The sequence below is a fragment of the Aedes albopictus genome, chromosome 2 (genome assembly GCF_035046485.1).
Source record: "Aedes albopictus strain Foshan chromosome 2, AalbF5, whole genome shotgun sequence".
Classification (NCBI taxonomy): domain Eukaryota; kingdom Metazoa; phylum Arthropoda; class Insecta; order Diptera; family Culicidae; genus Aedes; species Aedes albopictus.
In genome coordinates this window covers 496,620,898-496,643,105 of record NC_085137.1, presented here as the reverse complement: position 1 = coordinate 496,643,105, position 22,208 = coordinate 496,620,898, and the positions used below count along the sequence as shown (strand labels likewise).

At 42.4% G+C, this 22,208-nt stretch overlaps 1 protein-coding gene across 2 annotated transcripts; it reads right to left on the bottom strand.

Moving 5' to 3' along the window:
* Positions 1–713: 713 nt before the first annotated feature.
* Positions 714–17,119, bottom strand: LOC109622488 (protein dopey-1 homolog). Of its 2 annotated transcripts, XM_020076827.3 has the most exons (11): positions 16,914–17,119; positions 15,229–16,836; positions 5,027–9,764; positions 3,351–3,536; positions 3,122–3,269; positions 2,903–3,055; positions 2,573–2,768; positions 2,196–2,207; positions 1,901–2,068; positions 1,689–1,830; positions 714–1,607 (listed from the first exon to the last, which is right to left on the bottom strand). In XM_020076827.3, the coding sequence occupies exons 1-11, from the start codon at positions 17,099–17,101 to the stop codon at positions 1,389–1,391; spliced, it is 7,758 nt and encodes a 2,585-aa protein (XP_019932386.3). In that variant the 5' UTR covers positions 17,102–17,119; the 3' UTR covers positions 714–1,388. The 2 variants fall into 2 exon arrangements, with proteins under 2 accessions (XP_019932386.3, XP_019932387.3); XM_020076828.3 differs by lacking the exon at positions 2,196–2,207 and having other exon boundaries at positions 16,914–17,118.
* Between the last annotated feature and the right edge of the window lie 5,089 nt (positions 17,120–22,208).

Below are 22,208 nucleotides of genomic sequence, written 5' to 3'. Positions count from 1 at the left end.
TTGAAAGACATTCCATTAGAATCCTTAAAGAGATTGTCCCAGAACCCTGTGAGGGATCCTAAAAGGGGATCTTCCACATCATTAAGGGAAATTCATCTGGAATTCTGAGAGGGATTCTCAAAAAAAAAATGTTCGCAATCCAGAGATCGACTGATCTAGAAACCTGAGAAGGAATTCGCGCTAGAATTCTGAAAGAGACTTTCTCGACCATAAGAAGAATTTCTTCAGGATCCTTATAAAGATTCACTTAAGGCCGATTTCTTCACCCTGGCTTAAGCATTGAACCAGGTTTGACTATATGGGTAAGCCTGGCTTACCGGTTAAGCTGAGGTGAAGAAATCGGCCCTTAGACCACAAAGAAACAGACGTCACTCTCTACCCACACTACTCCATCGATTAACTTTTTAACGGTGGATTCAAATATTTGGTAATTGGTCGATTGGCTACTCGCGGCGCTCACATTGTTTTGCTCCAGTAGTCCTTATTGACGTTTGCTCACTACCGCCATCTAGTGGTTGCTTGTCCAAGCACAGCATGATTAGTATTGGGCGGTTACGTTTTCGTGACGTATTTAGTTTAATTTTGTTCCAAGAGTTACGTCTGTTTCTCTGTGCTTAGACTCTTGGGAGTCTATATGATGTGATAATGTTGACTCACTTTAACATATCATGGACCCTTTGTGATACACCACAAACGTGAGTGAAACATTCAAACCTTTTTTTAACAATCGTGAATGTTTTAAAAATATATTAAAATATTCACTTAAACAGTATTTTCACGACATTACTCCCGATAAATTGATGCTATTTTCTCACCCCTTTAACATATTGTTACGATCTTTTGTGTTTGATTTGCTATCATATTTGCAAGGAACTTCTGCAATCGTAGAAAAATAGGTATGAGAACATGCAGAATCCACTCTCGAGCAGTTTTTTTCAACACTCTCTTCCATAAATTATTTTACATTTCAGCTCTCTCATCTTTCTTTTCCTAATCTTAATCGTGACGTATGTGTTTTTGTTAAGTTTACCTTCTGTGCTATACTTTGTTTACTAACCTTATATCACTTTTCGCATTTCGCTACTCGGAATAGTACAAACGTTGGATTTAGTTCGTTATAGTCATAACAACCACGCAATGGGGCTTTCTTTATTTCCTGACTTTCACTTACACTCTAATTTAGAATAAATAACGTTAATTTGATAAATTTTGTCTGTACATAATCGGGGATAGAGAGGGGCGACGACGAAGAAAAACACAAAACTAGGGGATCACAATTGATGAGTTACACGAATTAACCGGGCACCGCCGCCGGTGCCCCCAGCAATAAGTCTGTTCCGAGCGTAATGAATGGTGGTGGTACACGTACTTACCCCAGCGCCCAAGTCTCACTTGCCCGCGGAGGACATCTTTTCGAGGAAATCCAGCGCCAGCACTTTCTCCACCTCGTCCAGGCAGCTCTTGGTGTCCTTCTCGGTGTCGGCCGTGTAGGAGATGTGCGACGGCCACCGCATCGACAGCGTCGAGAAGAAGCTGTACAGGTCTTGCAGGGTGTTGATCGACTGGCAGGTCAGCATGATGTGGCTGCCCTTGGTGGTCTGGGGCTTCTGTTGGGGAAGGATGATGAAGTTGTGGAATTAAGGGTTGCTACACAAGGATATCTCTAATGCAGCATCAACCCTACTTACCGGAGAATGCGACGTGTACCGGAAGTCCATCAGTTGCGATATCCTGGTCACATGTGGAATGAAGGCCACACTCTTGGCATCGTCGTAACTTCCCGGCGTCATGAAGTGCTCGTTCTGGCTACTAACGAAGGCCCAGCGATACCTATAGAGCAAGTTCCAATCGGTCAATCATCTGTCTCGGAAAAAAAAAATCCGGGTTAGAAGGTACTTACATCTGGAAGTGCGGCAAGATGGTCGCCGGGAGGACACATCCCAGCTCCAGCAGCTTCGCCGTCTCCAGCTGGACCATCCGCCAGTGCGGATGTCCGTACGAGTACAGCCCGTTATTGGTGTTGGTCACCCAAGCCGTGTCCAAACCGGACAACATCCGGATGTGTTGACTGAAAGAGGAAAGGAGTGACCGTGTTATGCATTGCCGATGAAGAAGATCGAGGATCCCAATATGATGGACCGTGTGAATATCCCACCAAAGCCACCGCGTGTTGAGGGATGTGACCAATTTCTTACCTCGATTGCGACCTGACACACAAGACATTTTTGCGGATAGTGTTCGGAGGGCGAGAGATAGAAAAAAGAGACAAAATATCGACGGGTCAAAATTTGAACGACACTTTGCGAATGGCATTAGCAAACAACCAAAAGGAGAAAGCGAATGTTCTAACTACTAGTCGACGTTTATGTTTGCGAGTGTATAGGTGTTTTGCTGCTGTTGAGAGCAAGTTGATATAGGCAAGCTGTATTTACAGAAGCATTTGGTTAGACACTAGAGAAGTAGAGTGGTGGCGATGTGTTCTGGACTACTGGTAGCAGAGAAGAGATATGATAAACATAATAAAAAAAAAGATAGAAACGCTACGCTTAGGGCAAATCTAGATAAAACTCACCTAAACTCCTCGGTGTCTGTCATCAGTTCTTGTTCGATCGATAGGAACACCTGCACCATTTCGGCGATGATGATCGGCCACAGGCTGGTCACGTTGTCTGCCGACATTCGCAGGAGTAGCACCCGGAAGCAGAGGAACACAGCAGATTGGATGAGGGGTACCACCTGAGGCAGTCGCAGGCTGTTGGCAAGTTGTTCTGTGGAATGTATAGATGAGTTAATTCGCGAAACAGAAGTATATTCTGCTTGAAGACTTCATGTCTGATATAAAACTGAGTAACTACTTACACAGTGACTTGTTTCAAACTAAGGATATGAAAATAACACTCACCTTGAATTTCCGGCATATATTTGTGGTACTGATCCACCTCGCTGCAGAAGATGACGAACGCTAGTCGCTTCAACAGTAGTGCCCTTTGTTCGTACTCCTGCTCCTTGGAAGTGAATATGTTCAACGTTCCGGTTTGTGCTAGTGGCAAGCGATCTGAAATGGCAAAAAAAAATCCCTTAGAAGTTGCCGCAAATATAACCTAGAGTTGTCAGGAATTACTCATAAGATCTCTAAAAGTGGTATTATCACAGGTCATCAAACTATCCAGGATAGTTTTCCAGTAGGGCAAGCAGCGGCTATCGAACTGGAAGAAGGTTGAATCCAGCAGGAGATCCAGGGCGTCCTTTCGCCAAGCTTTTCGGGTATACTGAAAAGCACACACACACAGGGAAATTACTAGATGACCTTAAGATCTACGGTGGTAGTAAGGTTAGAAAACTTCACTTACCTGATAGGTGCTCAAACTCGCCAGCAAGTGGGAGCACGCGTGGAACGTCGGAATGTTCTTCGCCGTGTGGGTCTTTAGGTAAGGCACAATGTTGTACATGACTCCGGTCACCACCGTGGTCACCTTGTCCTTCTCCTGGGAGCTGAACACCACGTCCAGCAGCGGGGCCAAGATGCTGGCCAGGATCTGCGAATATGGCGAATGGAAAACTTGGTTACTTCATAAACATTTTATATTGAGGTAATTAAAATGCATTTAAACGACCTACGCTAATAACCTAAAACTTAAATGATGTTTGACAACGAAGTTACTATAAACTTCAATCTAAAGTGTTGATGAAATTACTTTAAAATTTGTAGTATTTCCTAAAAGCTTCTAAGACAGTGAGGCAAGGAATCGTAAAAAGTAGAGAACCTATAGCAATTCAGGAAGGTGGCTCCAGAGAGGAGTCGTTTTCTCGATTTTGCTTAGGCTAACCAAGACAAGTCAAGTGGAAATCGTAAAAAGTAGAGAACTTATAGCTATTCAGGATGGTGGCTCCAAAGAGGAGTAAATTTCTCAATTTTGCTTAGGCTTAACAAGCCGAATGGAAATTTCAACGTTCAAATGCTTTGACATCCATGCACGCAACAGAATAACGTTTCTGGTGGCTCCAGAGAGGAGTCAATTTCTCGATTTTGCTCAGGCTAACCAAACCAAGAAGAAATTACAACGTTTAAGTGCTTTGACATCCATGCACGCCACAAAGCCACGCGTTTGATGAAAAAAATGAGATTTAAATTGCGAAACGAAATCCGCGTGCTCCGGTGGGGATCAAACCCGCGACTCCCAATTCGCTAGACGGGTGCTTCTTTCGTCCAAGCTACGGAGCCACTTGACCATCTCCGTCCCCTGAAGACACAAAACTGAACTCGATACCCAAATGCACATGGTTTGTTCCCTTTCATAATCCAAATCTCCTTCGGATGAAATAAGATGAACATCTAGGGTGTTTTGTATGCAATGTGCATGGGTGTCAAAGCGGAATTCTAGTACGTCATTCAGGGTCATGAATGAATGTCACGATGAAATTTCTCGCTACCATAACATTGTGGCCGATGAAGTAATTACTCGTGGTCCATCAAAGAAAGATATCACCAGCTGACTACTATTATTAGTTATCGAATGAAAATGACGAAGTTATTACAAACTACAATGTAAAATTTTGAAAAAATAACTTCGAAAATTGAAATATTTCCTAAAAACTTCTTAGACAGTGAGTCAAGGAATCGTAGAAAGTAGAGAACCTAAAGATATTCAGGATGGTGGCTCCAGAGAGGAGTATAATTTGGCATCCAATGTGTTTGATGAATAAATTGAAATTAGATTTAAATTGTGAAAAGAAATCCACGTGCTCCGGGAATCAAACCCACGACTCTCAATTCGCTGGACGGGCGCTTCTTTCGCTACGGAGCCAATTCACCATTTCTGTCTCCGGAATACACAAAACTGAACTAGATTCCACTATTATTATTTCCTATAGGATATTGTGATATACCACAATCCAAATTTCCAAAATCATTCCACAAGAATGCAAATTTTAACACAAATTGCTCAAGTAACTAAAAAAACTAAATTTCTTACGAACTCTCAGAAATCTTATTATGATCCTGCATTCTAAAACATCAATTACTCACCGATTGCGCCTGGATGGAGTAGTGCTGATTGGACGGCATCAGCAGCCCGTCCTTGGTGCTCTCGATCGAGCTGAACTCCTCCTTCACCGAGAGGTTCCTCCGCAGCCAGGTGGTCTGCTCCAGACAGGAACCGGCCACATTGGAAATGGCTTCCACCAGTCGCGACGTGACGTCGTGCAGATCCCGTAGGTCCTTCTTGTCCGTGAACGGGATCACCGAACACCGCTGGACGAACTCGTTCAGGATGCTGAGCGCAACAAACTGGGCCGGAATTTGCAGCGAGAGGCAGTCTTTTAGCAGAGCGTACAGCGAGCTCCAGCAGTCGTTGAATTGGGTTTGGGCCACACTCTTCAGGTAGAAGAACAGCAACTCCAGGGCGCTGACTTCGATGTTGAATCCGACCGGGGGTTGGTAGATCTGAGGCGGGGATTTGATGACCTGGTGCATCGTTTGGATGAACGAATCGACCGACATGATCCGAATGCCAGAGATAAGCCGGACCAGCAGCAGTTGGTTTTCGTTTGCTTGGGGCAGTGCTTTGGCCATGACTTCGAAGAAATCGATGCCTTCGGCACTGCCGTCCACAGCAGAATCAACGGTGATCGCAGTGCTGAAAATGTCGTTGCAGCGTTCGTACCACGCGACGGAAATGGCTGTGAGGAAGTTGGTGCCGTAGTGAAGGGAGATGGGGCTGAGGAATTCGAGCAGCTGGTGCTTGACGTGTCGGAACTCGCTAATGCTGGTTTCCCAAAGGGTGGCAATGGTGATGATGATGCGGGGGAGATGACTAAGGATCGCAGTTTTGGCCACTTCTTGGTAACTGGTTTTGGCTTGGTTGACGTTCAGAAGGGACGAGGAAAGGAACACGTTGACGATACTGTTGATTATTTGTCCAGAGTTGGTGGCAGGGGAGGTTAGGCTGCTCGAAGCGCTGAATACGTTCGCCAGGGAGATTTGCTGGGAACTGTCCAAGAGACAGTAGTGGGATAATACTGTGATGGCTTCCAGCTGAGACACGATGTAATCCGTGCACTGGTTGTGAATCCGGTCCCGTTTGGTGATTCGATCCAGGTTGGCGCACAGCTGGTGGATAATGCTGATGACAATATTGGTCAGGTTGTTCAACGGCAAGCAGGTAAGGCAGGAGGTTATCATGTCGGTCCAATTTTTGTGAATGTGCCTAAGCTTTTCCGAATGCAGTGCGGACAGGACCGCTGAAAGGAACATAGGCTGTTGGCTAACTAGCTGGTTGGGAATATACTTGTAGATGCGTTTGTTCTCGGGGGTAGGCCGTGTCGGAGAATTGCTGGAAAGAACGTTCTTAATGCCCTCGTTAAAACGTTCATCGTTTCGCTGAATCATTATTTCATGCTCCAGCTTAATAACAGCCAAAAGCAGATTGAGTAGCTCAATTTGGTAAGCTTCCGCGTAGAGACGGGAACTCTCCGGATCGTTAAAAGCCAAGATCTCATCTGAGTACGTGTAACATTGCGGAGAAGTGAAATAATTGACTGAAGATGTCAGACAGTACAGCAAAATTTTCTGAACTTTACACTTCTCCATAAGGTCTGCAATGTAGTTTGCCAGGTTCTTGCCAACGTCTTTGACTATGGTCAGAAGCTCGGTGAAAATTTTGTTCATCAACTCGATACACTCCAACTGTATCTTGGAATTTCCATTTAAATCGTCCTTGGAAGGTTGAGCCTTCTGCTCTTCGTCTTTTTGGTAATAACTTCGAGTGTAATAAAGTAAAATTGTGACTATCACTTCCAGATACATAGAGCCTCGATACATGCTCTGATACTCGGCTTCGTCGTGCCCGTCGGTGAATCCTTTCCCGAAAACGTTCCTTCGATGCCGCACCAGCAGCGTTCGAATCTGACTACTGGAAACCGACGTTGTCACCGACAGACACAGAAAGAATCTGCTGTCATTAGCCAGAATATTTTTCAATGTCTCTAAAGTGTACAGAATCTGTTTTGTATTAAATATCGATTCGTAGATTAGGAAATGCGTATGAAACGGATACAGTTTGGACAAGTTTCTCCAGTTCTTCCGCCGACCGAACCCAAACAGTTCACCTTCCCTGCTTTTCCCACCATCCTTACTATTGCTACTGCTACGTTGCGAATCGCCCCCGAAAGCACTTCCGCTCGAGGGCGTCTCCGAAGCAGTTCCAGCCGGATCGCCAGGACCCGTTCCAAACACAATTTCCGCATCGTTTCCAGTCATCGTCGCCGTAACGGACGAAGCATTCGACGTGAACGAATAATTCAACGCTCGTTCCGAAATAGACGACACGAAGCCTTCGTCATCGAACGTGGTCAAACCGGAAGTGCCGCTAGAAGAGATGAGATATGTTTTTCTATTGCGAAACCGATCGCCCGAAACGCTCACAAAGTCCTTGATTGGACCGTCCTCTACGTACCGTTTGATCGTTTCCGAATCGTAGAATCCGGTTGCCGTCGTGGATCGGCTGTAGCTCCCTTCGCTCAATCGGCCCTTCTTTCGCTCGAAATCTCCATCGCTCGTTTCGTCAATGTCCGAAGTGGACCTGTGGAAATCCTTCTTATCTATTCCATTTGTGAGGGAGCCAGTCTCCGTCGCGCTTTGTTCGCAATCAATCAAACCCATCGAGTTGGACCTGTTGCGAAGAGCTTTCGGACTCTTTCCATTTAACTCCATTTCAAGCGGATTCACGGTCAGGGAAATCTTAGTGAAGCTATCGTCTGCCGTGGCAGTCGCGGCTGCAACTTCCTTCGAACTATCATTGGTTATATAGTTTGACACTTGACTGCTGTTGGATTTCGATCCAATCGATACTCCAAAGATCTTCTTCTGAATTGTCCTAATCGGACTTCGTTTCTTACTTAAAACGTTATCCATATGGTACCGAATACATCCATCCTCAGAGCTCACGGCAAAGCATTCCTTATCCAGGAACGAGTCTCCGTCTGCCACCAGGTCCTTCTCCCATTCACTTCCGGTGTCGTTATCCTGCTTGTATCGTTTCGTGTAGATGATACTCATCCGTTTAGTACTTTCGTTCAACAGGATCTTCAACAGTGGCTTCAGAATTCGTCCCATATCTCCGCGAACCAGCGCCTCCTGCAGCCACTTGGACACTGCCACCTGAATCGACAGATTACTCGGCAACGTTAGCACATCTAAAATGAGGAACATTAACTTCTCAAACTCCTTTCCATGGTGTGTATCGCGACCGAGTTTCCACAGAAGTTGAAACCGTCGGAAGCCTGCAGGATCGATTTTCAACTCCGTACTCGACAGCACCGGAATGGACCAATACACGTGTAGATCGTGGCGATCCATTGAGCCGCTTTCCCGATGAGGCACAACCAACTTGCTGATGATGACGTCCTCGGTGAACTTCGGATCCAAACAGCTGTGGATTCGATACAGCAGGACACTGATGTTCCGGGCTTCCGGTCGTCCCGTTTCCAAGTGGTTCCACAGCATGGTCGTCAGCACTTGAAACACTTTAGTCTTCCTTTCCAGATAGAGCACGTGAGACAACTTCAGCAGGGGCATCATCATTACAAACGTGGTATTGGAACTGCTGGACTTTGGTTTCCGATCGTTGGTCCTCAGCAAACTGATCATGTCGATCAAGGTTTGTGCCGCTGATAGTTGCGTGTCCAAATCCCCAATGAAGGCCGCCAGGATAGTCAGCGACTTCAACCAACCAGGAATGCTATCACATTTTTCATTCATCCCACTATCGTTCTCATAACTGGGAAACGATGACATCTCCGTCAGCACGTTACACGCCAGTTTTAGAGCACTCCTCAGCGATTCCGATATCCTCACATTGATCAACCGTTTCAATTTCTCGTTACTGTCCAGAAGAGAATCGATTTCAAACGAGCTGCGCCCCGGTACCGGCTCCGCAGCGTTCCACCGTTCAAAGTATCCCTCGTCTTGCTGTCGCTCCATTGTCTTCGCCAGTATTGCCTTCAGCTTCTTATTATCGGACACACCGACGATCTTCAATGCCTGAAATGCATCATCCAGCTCCGGAAGCAAAGCATTTATCACGTACACATCATCATTCAGCAAGCACTTACTATCACTCGGATTGATAAACAGATTATCCTGCAAGCTAACCTGCTCTGACGACGACTCCGAACTTCCCATCGATTCTACATTCGACCCATCGAAGATCTGCCTGCACACGTACAGCTCATAGAACAACACATACTGTTTAATGCACTTCTCCAGAATGGGACAATCCGGCATCTGTGCCGGTGCAATCTGCTGCGTCGGAACTTTGATCACAATATCCAAGTGACCATCGTCCTTGTCGCTGTTCAAACTGTGTCGTTCCTCCTGGCTCGATTCACCCCCGGTCCCATCTTCATTCTTCAGGTTGGGTGTGGAACTCGCAGCCGCAATGGTCGTATGCGATCCACCAACACCACCATTGGAAATCACACTAACATTGGCGGTGCTTTTGCTCCCCGGCGGATTCTGATCCAGCTCGCTCAACTTGGTGTACGATTTGGATTTCTTGGACTTCTTGTTGTACTTTCCTTTTTTGTTTAGACCCTGGCTGGAGCTGGACCGAGTGAAGGAACTATCCGACACCTGAAGCGAGCTTTCGTGGATCTTCGAGTCGGAGTTGCTCTTTTCTAGTGAAACGGTTTCTTTAGCTTCCTGACCTTCCGGGGTGACGCTGTTGCTGCGGGTGCTGATCGACAGATCGAGCACCTTTTCCGACCTGTGGATGTGTTGAAGAGAAACAGAAAGGATATGGATTAGATGGTGGGCTGGCAATGCGCTGATAATGATGTGTATATATAAGTAACATGAGAAGAACATTTCCAGCTCTGCTTATTCTTGAACCGAGTCTGAGCATTCAATTATGGCAAAGACCGTTAATAAGTAATATAACCCACTGTAAGATCACTTGGAGGAATTTGCTAAGGACTCTAGGATGCTTTCCTGAAGAAATTCCAGAATAAACTCTTGAAAAAAAAAATCTCGAAAGCATTTCCAGAACAGTTTTTGAGGAATTGCTGAACGAACCCTCTGACGTATTTCGGCGGAAATTTCCGATATAATTCTTGGAATAATTCCAGGAGGAAGCCCAGGAGAATTATTTGAAGGAACTCTTGGATTGAATCTTGATTGAAATATTTCAAAGGATCTATGGAATTGTTCTTAATTATCTCAATATTTCTCTTCTTCACTAAATTACTAAAGTAATTTTTAAAGAAATGTTTGAAATAATGTCATTGGCAATTCCTAAAAACGAGTACAAAGCGAAACAAAAAGTAGATGGCACTCAATCAATGAAAGCGCCAGCAAATTTGCTCCAAAAATAATCTGCCAATCTTCCAGAAGTTTGTTCAAGTATTCTTTCGGAAGTTATGCCAGGAGATTTAACTGAAGTTTCAATTCAAGGATTTCACTAGTAGTTCTTTGCGAGATTGCTTCAAGAATTTCATTAGAGAATCTTCCAGAAGTTTCCATCAGGGATTCTTTTGAAAGCTCCGTCAGGGGTTTCTCCTGGAGTTCATTCAGAAATTCTTCCAAAAAGTTCTTCAATGATTCCTGAAGGAGTTTCGTCAGGGATTTCTCAAAGAATTTTTTAATGATTTCTCCAGGTATTTCATCAGCGATTCTTCCAGCATTTTTTTTAAGTAATTCGCCCAGGATTTTTTCGACGAATTCAAAAAAATAGTTTCCCTGTAATTTCTTCAGGGATTCTTCCAGAAACGTTTTCAGGGATTTTTTTATTCAAAGATTTATTCAGGGAGTGCTACAGGAATTTCTTCATGAATTCCTTCAGTGATTATTCCTGGAATTCTTTAAGATATTTCTCCTGAAATTGCTGGAGAAATTTCTCTTATAAATGCTGGAATTTTTTTTTTCAGGGACTTTTTCAGAGATTCCTTCAGATATTTCTTTAAAACTCCTTCAGGCATTTCTGCATAAACTATTTCAGAGAATTATATGACTCCTCTTATATTTTCGTAATATATTTCGCATGGAATTGCTTGAGAGATTTCTCCAACAATTCCGTCAAAATTTCTAGGGATTTTTTTCCTAGAATTCCTTCAGGGATTTTTCCAGGAATTACATTATGAATTTCTGCAGGAGCTCCTTCAGAGACTAATTCTGAGATTCCTGCAGGAATTCCTTGAGGAATTCCTTCACAAATTCCTCTTGGAGTTCTATGATATTTTGTCTTGAATTTCCTGAGGATTTTTTCCTGGAATTTCTTGAGGAACTCCTTCAGGGACTCCTTCGAAGATTTCTTTACGAATTCTTTCAAAAGTTCTTTACGAATTCCTTCAGAGGTTTTTTAGAAGTTCATCCAAATGGCTGGATGACCTTTTTTGTGTGCTTTTTCTAGGAGCACCATCAGGGGTTCTTCCAGGAGATCTTTTAGTGATACCTGCATGAGTTCCTTATGTGATTTCTCCAGAAATTCCTCCAGGAATTTCTTTAGGAGTTTTCTAGGTAGTTTTTCAGGAACTCCTTCAGGAATTCTCCTAGGAGTTCCTCAAGGAGCCTTTTTCAAGAATTCTTGCAGGAGATCTTTCAAGACTTTCTTCAAGGGTTCCTAGAGTACATTCAGATAATTCTCTGGGAATGCTTTTGGAATTCCTTCAGCTTCTTCGGAACTTACTATGAGATTCACTTCGAGATTTCTTCAGGTAAACCCAGCTTGTCTGTAGCATTCAGCGGAAACGTCTTTCGAATTACATATCAGTTTAAACAGACTTTTCTGCACATTATCGTCGTACAGAAACACAGCTTCGTTTTCCATAAAATGGATTGTTTACAAATGTTCCGTAGCAAGTGCCATTACATGTCCACGAATTGCATTTCGTCATCACTGGAACCAAAAAAATCGAACAGAACACTTAAAGAACTTCCTTGGGCATAGATAATCTTCGTGCCTACCACACGATACACACATACTAGATAGTAATTTGCATAGGACGTTCTCAGTGAGTAACTGCGAAAGTGCTCATAAAAAAAGCTGAGAAGCAGGCTTTGTCCCAGTTGAGACGTTAGTGAAGAAGAAGAGCAAATCTAGAGGAATTCATGTTCAACGATCAATTCCGTACTACCGCACATTTGACTCTCTATGTGCTCTGTTTACAATATGAAGTACTACTACCAACTACCTCAACCTCTCAACTTGTCAATTAAACGTAGGGTATCGGGATGCTTCGTTGGCATAGCCCCCTCGTTCGGCCTATCTCAATTTTATACCAAAAACTCAAACAAACACGCATAACTGGATATCGGAAAAGCTATGCGCCAAACAACTGTAACATTTCGTTTCAATTTTAGCACTTTGGAGCATTAAAATTGAATGAAAATGTCACTTTGTTTAACTTTTGTAGACGCCATGATACTTCGGCTTAGTGGGTAGTCTATACACAAGATCATAAATGGCATGATTCTGGAACATTTCGAATTGACTTTTCAATAACTGAACATTTGATGCGACGGTTAAAGACGCTATTTTGAACTTATGTATTTGTTTTCAACGAATAATAACTATTTTACAAATTGGATGTGGGCCGAATATTGAGGACATTTTTTGCACTATGTACTCAAATCTTGGCCCATCAGTAAAGTGACGTCAAAAACAACGATAAAAAGGTGTCAACAACATTTCTTGCGTAAGAACCAGAAAAAACGAACAGGAAGAATGATTTTGTGTACGGTGACTGTAAAAATATAACACAATAATAGGGTTGCGTTATTTTCATTACTAGATTAAGAAAGAACTTTAGTTAAAGTGATTTATTTATAGTTTTTTGAAAATTTGGCTCCGAAAATGTAATTTAAAAGTAAGATTGGTGAACAAACAGAAAAAATACTTCAGCAGAAATATTGAAAAAATAAGATAATAAGTGGTTCTAGTGCATGGAAAGCAATAGGCCAACGTTGTATCCACTAATAGGCCAATTTTTGTACCATAGACCAACGTTGCATACCATCGCATCGAATCTTTTCTGCTTAATTCAGTAAATTCTTGAATATTTACGTAAGTTTACTTCCAATTGGGGAAAAATGCATTGCCTAGAGTGTGTAATAGGGTAAACATAATATTTCTAGTGCTATTAATTCATGAGTTATGGTCAAAATTGTCAAGGCGGCTTGCAAATTAGGCCAAGGAATGGTACACATACCCTACTTTGCCTAAAAATATTTCAAGTTTTTACGTCTTGAAGATACATACTCCTAAAGAAATAATTGCAAATTTACCTGTAGGAATCCTTTGAGGCATTCTTGAGAGAGAGCTTGGAGAAATCCTTGATGGAATCTCTGGAAGAATTCCTGGAGGAATTCTGCAAAAATCTTGGACAAATTTCTGCTGAACTGCTTCAAGGAATCCTTGGAGGAATTCCTAAAGGAACCAATGATAAATTCCTGAGGAAACCAAAGAAGAAAAAGGATAAGGATAAGGATTCCTTGAAGAAATTCTAACTCGTAACATGGGTAGATCACTTTAGCCTGGTGCGTTGCGGTTATACAAAGTAGAGTTAATATAGATACTCATACAAATTTGTGTAACGCGCCTTATGCTAATTCCTTGAAGGAATTCTTGTAGGATTGCTTGGAGAAATGAATGAAGGAAACCTTGGAGAAATTTCTGAAGGATTCCTTAAGGAATCCTTGGAGTAATTTTCGAGCAAACCCTTGGTGGTGTTCGTGAAAGATTTTTTGAATCAATTTTCAGTATAAATTCAGGAGGAATTTCTGGAGCAAATCTCAGAAGCCTACCAGGAGGAATATGGTGAGGAGGAATTCCTAAAGGGAATAGCTGACGCAATCCTTGTAATAATTCCTGAAGGATCGCATGAAAAAAAAAATCTGAAATAACCCTTGAAGCAATTGCTGAAGAATTCTTCGGAACATTTGATGTAGGAATCCTCGGAGGCCTACCTGGGAGAGTACTTCGAAGAATCCCTGTAGAAATCCTTGGAGGACTTCTTAAAGGAGTTCTCCGAAGGCCTTCCAGAAGAAATCCTTGGAGGCCTTCCTGAAGGAATCTTTGTAGTCGTTTATAAAAAAAATCCTAGGAGCAATTGCTAAAAGAATCTCTGGAGAAACTCCAAACGTAATTTCTGGAAGAATTCCAGGGAAAGTTTTTCAGAATACTTTTGACAAAAATACCTGAATATTTGCCTTGAGAATCAAAAGTAAGAATGGGGCACGTTCGGTGTAGTACTAGATTTGTAGTAATGAGCTGAATTTTTGTATGGTGAGAAGGTCAATTCTCCGTTTCTGCAATGAAATGGTGCAAAAAGCGTGGGTATTATGATTCCTTGTCTAATTTGATGCTGTTTGAGCAAAACTTTGGACAACAGGGTTGTTGTTTTCTCCATTTCTTGCAACATAAACAACATAGTTATCCAAAGTTTTGCTCAAACAGCATCAAATTAGGCAAGGAATCATAATACCCACGCTTTTCGCACCATTTCATTGCAGAAACGGAGAGTTGACCTTCTCACCATACTAAAATTCAGCTCATTACTACAAATCTAGTACTTCACCGATCTGTCCTATTGAAGTAGGAATTATAGAAGAGTCTTCCAGGAAGAACCCCTCCCTAGTAACAGAAAATTGTTTTTTTTTTGTTTGTAACGTTAAAAAATCTAATTCACTCTGGATTTGCTCGCTGGCCATGTGGATCTATAAACTTTCGTTCGTTGCCTCTTTTTTGCTCAAATCAAATGCGAGTGCGACACGATTCAGGGTGAACAAAATTCAACGTGCTGCTAGTATAACCATAAATTACGCACTTTACAGCACTCCTCAGTTACAATGCTTAGTGTAGTATACTGCCTATGAACGCATGACAGCTCTACATGAATAGGAAACCTAGTTAATATGGGACAGATATGAGATCATAGGCAGTATATTCCTATTTGCAATACTAGATTACTAGCGTATTGGTGAATTTGCCTTCTGCAAAAACTACACTGAACTAGTAACAGAACTACAACCATCTAATGAATTTAGCACCTCAATTATCACTTCTGTGGCGAATTTCTTAACTTACAAAACGTAAACAATTATCGGGAAATCACGAGCCGAACCAACGAACTAAACAACTGGTCATGTTTGAAAGAAAAAAAAACTGCTAAGAACTAAAAAACTGTTTCTATTTCTATTACGCACAACGCAAAAAAGCCCCCAATCCTACTTACATAATCATCGGCTGCACCTTGGACACGATCTTGACGCACAGCCGCAGCGAGGCGGCCACCTCGTTCGAGTTCATGTTCTCCGAGTACACCGTCAACATCCGGATCAACGAGAGCAAGAACTTCGGCAAGTACACCCGGGTCGTTTCGTTGTAGATCTCCAGCGAGAGCGTCTCCAGCAGAAACTCCGTCAGGTAGCACACCTCCACCGTACCAGGCGGACCGGAGTCTATCCGGATGTGATCCTTGATGTTGGAGGAATTGGCAGTGCCTCCGCCGCCGCCGCCGCCACCAGAAGAGGGAGGTCTGGGTGGTTTCTTCATTGCTCCGTCTCGGTAGAGGGTGGTCATGTAGTTCCAGATGTACGACGGATCAAACGTCGAGAACAGCACGTTGGCATTCTTTTGCACCTCGAGGTTTCCGTTGCAGAGGGAGATCGTACGGATGATGTCGCACAGGACGTCGTCCAGGATGCGTTGGCCGATTTCGGCTTTGTCTAGCAGTGAGATCAGTATCCGATAGGGGCTCAGATCTGGCGGGCTGGAAGTGATGCTGGCTTTGAGAATGAGCTTGTAGGCGCTGATGAGAACCTGCTTGGAGTGGGATTCGAAGTAGGCGTTTGGGTCGCTGGTTTCCCCGTCGTGGCCGATGTCTTCCAGGTGCTTGCCGAGACTGGTGTCCGCGCCGAGGAGCCACGAGTATAGCCTCCGGTTGAGGGACATGTCTCGCCTCAGGATGGTATTGAGTGCGGTTTTTACTAGTTTGGTAACGTCCCTTTGGGCAAGGATCATCGCATGCAGCGGGAATGCCAAGAGCAGAAACTCCAGGGTATTTCGCTGTACCAGTATTACGGAATCGATGAGACAACTACACAAACCGGTGACTAGAAGCTCAACGCTATTTCCCATCAGTTCTTTCTGGTCCGAGCAGGTTCGTTTTTTGTCAAAGTGTTCCAGCACGTAGCTGATGGCCGGGAGCCGTACGGAAGCATTCGTGACTATGCATTCCCAAAGGCAGGTGTAGAAGCACTCCGGTTTTACGGCGGCGCAGACTTTATCCAGCAGGGAACTGGTTCGCTCGAAGTGGTCCTGCCCGGATTCCAGACCCGGAAATACGCCACTCAAAAACCCACTAAGAGCAGGTCGCAGTTTTTCGCCCAACGGAACGAAGTACTTTTCGTAGATCGAAAGAAGCGTCGGCCGAACATTCATGGCCGAATAGCCCAGCAAGGGGAACAAGCCAGCGCTGTAGATGAACAACTCTGAAGCCAGCCGATCTACTCCAATGTTGCTGAATATCACGTCGTACGATTCCAGTGCTTTGAGATGAACTCCGGATGGCAGCGCTGGATGCATACATTGCGCCAAACGTTTCGAAATCTTGATCCGTCGGGGAATGATCTGATATTGTGAGTTGGAGGAGATGACCTTGTTCAGTTTGCCGAGCGCCGAGATCAGATCGGCCCACTCGCTCGAGTACTCGAAGTTCTTCAGGGCCTTATCGATGTTGGACATGTACACCCGGTACTTGGACTGTTTCATCAGGTCGTACTCCTCCATCAGTCCAGATCCCGTAGCGGTGTCCATCTTCGACTTCTTCGGGGACCTCACCCTGCGGAACAAAAGAGAGGGGTATTCAATTAGCAAAGGGTGGTAAATAACCATAAATCCAATTAAGTTGAATTTTACATTTTGCGTATCTTGTGAGGGAGCACCATCCCGAGTGCTATATGTGAAAAAATCAACCACTTCCAAAAGCAGACACTTCCTGAATGACATTCGCTGTTTGGCTTTGCTCCCCCGAGATTGCCCCCACCACGCAACGCATCAATAATAATAGTTGAAATAGGCGATAATAGGTGCCAACACAGGTACATCACCCTCCGATGCGACAGCAGCCCGACACACTCCCGAGCGGAAGTTTCGGACCACTAGAATGTGTTTTGTTCACGTTGCTTTAACTCACTTGAACAAGGTTGCAACCATTCATTTGCAAAAATTTACATTCATTTGCTATTATCTCAGTTCAGAAGCATGCTATCGAAAAACAATGTATGGATGAATTTAACCTTGTAGTTTTATCTGAAAGTTTGCCAAATAACATTGGGGTCGCACACGCATTCCAAAGTCGTGAGCGAGCTGTGAAGGCAACTTTCCACAGCGTGAATGAAATTTATATTCACCGCGTGGAGGGTTGCCTTCACAGCTCGCTCACGACTTTGGTATACGTTTTCGACACCAATGTTATTCGGCAAACTTTCAGATAAAACTACAAGGTTAAATTCATCCATACATTGTTTTTCGATAGCACGCTTCTGAACTGAGATAATAGCAAATGAATGTAAATCTTTGCAAATGAATGGTCGCAACCTTGCACTTGAATAGAAATGAGTATGATATAGGTATTTGATTTCAAATTACAATTTATCATTATATCTTTAATATAGCGATTTTCAGCTCCAGGCTGAAAATTTTAGTCGAATTCTTTATGATACGTATTGTTAATTGTTCTATCAAACTTTTACAGATTCATATCTGTAGAAGGATATAAAACTAAGGTACCTATAAACATAAAAGTAACTATCCATGAATCAATAAAATCCAATGAAGAAACTTGACTGTTAGTTGAAACGTTATGAATAATCTCAAACTATCGTTTTATTTCATCAAGACAAGATTGAAGCGCTGAAATTAGTAACTCTGTAGTTAATTGAAAACTGTGAAAAGTGCTAATAATTAAAGACTAAACTTTGCTAAATTTAACAAACTCTGCATAAAACATGGCAAACACAAGCAATAAAAAGAACATAGAACACAGTTTATACAGAAAACACTCGAAAGTGTTTTGTTCCAGATATGACTACACACTTTCACCCCGCACTGTAGGTGATGATTGGTTGTTAAATTTGTCTTCGATTCTCAACCGCGGTCGGCCTTATCACTCCCGTCCCGAATCGAGTCGAGATTCACCATACTCTGAAGGTAAACATCGTTCGAACCAATTTACACACGTGAGTCACATCCAGCGAGCGGTTTCCAATAGATATGATGTGTATAGGTAATGTTCGTCTTTGTCGTCGTCGTTGTTGGGTGAGGTTTCGAATTCCCAATTCACACCATTTCATCATCATCTCGCTGTTTGTCAGTCGTGCGACATAGGTAGCACCACCATTACCAGTGCGAAATGTGTGTTATCAGTGGCGTGTGATGCTCTTGTGCAAATTATTTTTTTGGGAAGCCAGTAGCAACGAGTTTCGGAGCAACGCGGATCACACGGTGAATGGTCAGCGACCTTCATCAGTGGCAGATTTTGTGCGCTTCCGTTGAGATTCTAGCTAGAGAGTGATGTAAGACACTTGATGAACAGCTGTGCGAGATAGCTGATAACATCGCTAGGTGTGGTTGTAAAATATTGGAAGCAAATGACTGAAAAAGAAACGATGTTAATCTTTTAAGCCTGCAGGCGCTATGCTCTCATCCTGCGTTATTAGTTGAAAGCTGGAAATTTCCTGGATTATCATTCATCAGCTGCACATTTTATAGCATATAACGAAACGTAGCCGTGAAAAAAAATAGCAGAAACACCAAGTCTTCCCTGTGATTAATACAGTAATCAAATCAGTTCATTCATAAATTTGAAACGCAGAGGTCTCCATATTACTTAGATCTGTTCTCTATCCTTTCTGTAATTTAGTTAAGTAATACACTGCCCCCATTCGCACAACAGTCCCATGTGAATAGGAAACCCAGCAAACATGGGACTGTTAAGCGAATAGGGGCAGTACAACAGTAATATAAAAATAAGCTATTTCGCCAGCGTACGTGCAGGAGCTCAAAGCAGTGTGGTCGATAAAGAAGGAGTTCGATGTGTTCTCTCTTAACCCTCTAATACCCAACCCCGCCTTTAGACGGGGTATAGTTTGAGCATTTTTGTAATTTTTGTTTCGTGGGACATCAAAATTATTATATTTTTGGCTGATATTTAGGACTGTTTTGTATATCTCAAAATGGAATTTGGTGTATTTTAAAGCGTATTTACATTTTTTAAAAATCATTGAAAAATTGATGGTTTAGTCACCTTCTAGAAGTCATTGTTTATTTTGTATTAAATCGCTACAATTAACATATTTTCAATTTTTCCCAAATCATTCTATCCTAGTTTTATAGTTTAAGGGAATCAAATACACTCTTAAATTATTTTCCTTAAAATTACACGGAAAATAAAATTTTCTATGAAAAAAAAATAAAAATAAAAATATTTCAATAATAATCATAAAACCTCAAAATGTTTTCATCTCAAAAAATCCTCAAAAAGTAATAGTAAAGTCAAAAAATCCGTTCCCCAAATTGGCTTCCAGGAAAAATATAAAAGTGTGGGGATGTTTAAAAATAAAAATTAGAAAAATCAAAAACTGAAATTTACGAAATCGCGAATTAAAAAAAATCATCTTCCAAAACATGTTTAAATCGATTTTAGATGATGAAAAATGATATTTAGATCACAATCAAAAATTTGGGTATTAGAGTGTTAAGAAGCAAAGAACTCATCGCGGATTGTTATAGACTCGATAGAATGTGCACCGCTACAATAATAAGTGAATACGGAAAAAAGCAGACAAAATTTCGACGAGGAAAACAGGGATCTTGTATGAACAGCGCAACGCATCCCGCAAAAGCCAAGAACGAGAGCATCTTCATGCCATGGGGTGATCGACATGAGGCGACGAGGAAACGGACATGAGGGGATCGAAAGGTAGAAGTAGCACTTCAACGAACACTTGAATGGCTCAGAGAACATTGCATTGTGGACCAAGGCAGTGGATGGTATCACTACGTCAAAGCTGTACCTGATGACCTGCAACAGATGATGGTGATCAACTCACTGCGGGCGATCAAACCACCCCGCCAGTGTCGAAGTTCGTGGACTTTACGACTGGTTAGCGACGTTTTTATCTAAGTGTATTGGGTAACACAGAGTGGGATTTCAAAACCCGCAGTAGTTTTGAAAATCTTTTCCTAACTAATGTTTTTGGACCCTACAAATGAAAGCTCAATTGTTTCATTGCTGAACTCATCAAGTTGTACCAGGAGTCGGAGTTCCAGTCGTAGTTGGATAGACTTTCGTTGCATAAACCGATGGTCATTGGTTTGATTCCAGTTTTAAATCACAACTTTTTCTTCAGTTGCCACAAGAGCCGGCCGGCTGAAACTAGCCCTCTTCTGGAAGCTTGCTGTTCACATACACGAAGGATCTTCCAGGTCCAGCAGCATATGTTCAATTAAAAGTAAAAAGGATTTTTGAGTTGTTTTGAGTAAATCATGTAACAATACATTTAATCTCAATAGACTGTATCATACGCCGATTTAAAATCGATGTGTGGGCACGTTGTATTCACGGCATGCTCCCCGGATAAAAACTAACCATAGGGTGTTTGGTGAAAACCATTCCTGCACCATACAGTGTACCAGCTACAATAAAGTGTATTGTAATGAAATGGTCCGCTAAAAGCCTTGCAAATTGTAGCTACTATACATTTACATTCAATTTTTATGTAACAATATATTATACTGTTTTTCTTACGTTTGAACCATTCACTTTTCCAAAACATTATTTTTCCGTGCATTTTTATTATTTATTCAATTTTAGATTTTTTCCGTGTTTTGTTTTGTTGATGTTTGTGACTTTTTTGATGCAAAGGAAAGGAAAGAGAAAAAATGTGAATAAGTTGAAACTTGAATTTAAGGTCATTAAAATGTTTAAATCAGTGGTAAACCAGATGTCCTAAGAACTGCAGATTCAAGAGATATTTTTTTTTATCTGTATTAACGAGATTTTTAGCCCTAGGCTAGTTCATCTCGGGACCCACGCTTTACTTCCCTTCCGAAGGAAGATATTCAAGAGATATGGCGGGCTAGGTATGTAGAGTGCGATGAGAGAAATACGAATGTAGGTCAACCCGGAAAGACGCAGGTCAGATTACCGTAAATCAGTGGATGATTTCAACACTATTCTTTCTGTATTTGCATTTAGGGGAGTTTTCTCCTCTTCTCTCAAGTGAACTTGCCTTCGACCACAATCGAATCAAATGCGATTGACAAACTTTATCTTTGACGTAGAGCCATCTTTAACATATGGGCTGGACTGAACACTGAAATGACTTCTAATATAGGTTCGTCTGCGGGTTCGCTTTTTAACCTCACTTATATTTGAATCGAACTTGACAGTTTTCTCATGAGTTGTTATGTATTTCAAACTTTAGTTAAACTGGTGTCTCAATATTGCAATAACGGCTTAGCACGCTGTAATGATACTTATGTACCTCGTCACCCACTTCATGCAACTACATTAGTGGTCTAATAACACTTAGCGCGCTCGGCATTTATCGGCTGTTCGAGTCCGTATGAAGTTGATCATCAATATTAACTTCTTTTCTCGATCAGCCTAGATAGCTGTGTAGTGTCGGTAGCGATTGTCTCAATTGGCTAAGAATAACACTACGGACCGCCTGTTCCGGTGGTAAGAATCCACCAACAGGTGACCCCTAATTCATGGTGTGATGCGGCTTTATGCTTACCGTGCTTAGGAATGAATGGCTAGGGGGGTCTAATAAAAACCTAACCGCTAACGGAGCCTGTGGAGTACCAGGGTGCCCTCCACAGTAAGTAGCCCTTACTGCGCTAACCGGAGCAATGGTGCAGTGGACCTTGTGTTTCTCCGAGACAATCAGCTGCCCTTCTTTAGTCTCACTTGAGGCTAAATAAGGGCGGGATTATGAAGATGTTGTTAATTAGTTTAAATTTTCACCTATATGGTTTCGCATTATGCGATTTACACAGTGTATTCTGTGTATCCTCGCCTTTGGCGTTTTCCAATCGATACCGATTTGGTTTTATTGTTGCTGTTCTTTGTTGTGCTGCTGTTGCGAAGAGTTTAATCTTACCTAGTTTGGGTAGTGGCTACGGTTAGGATAGCTCAGATCAATC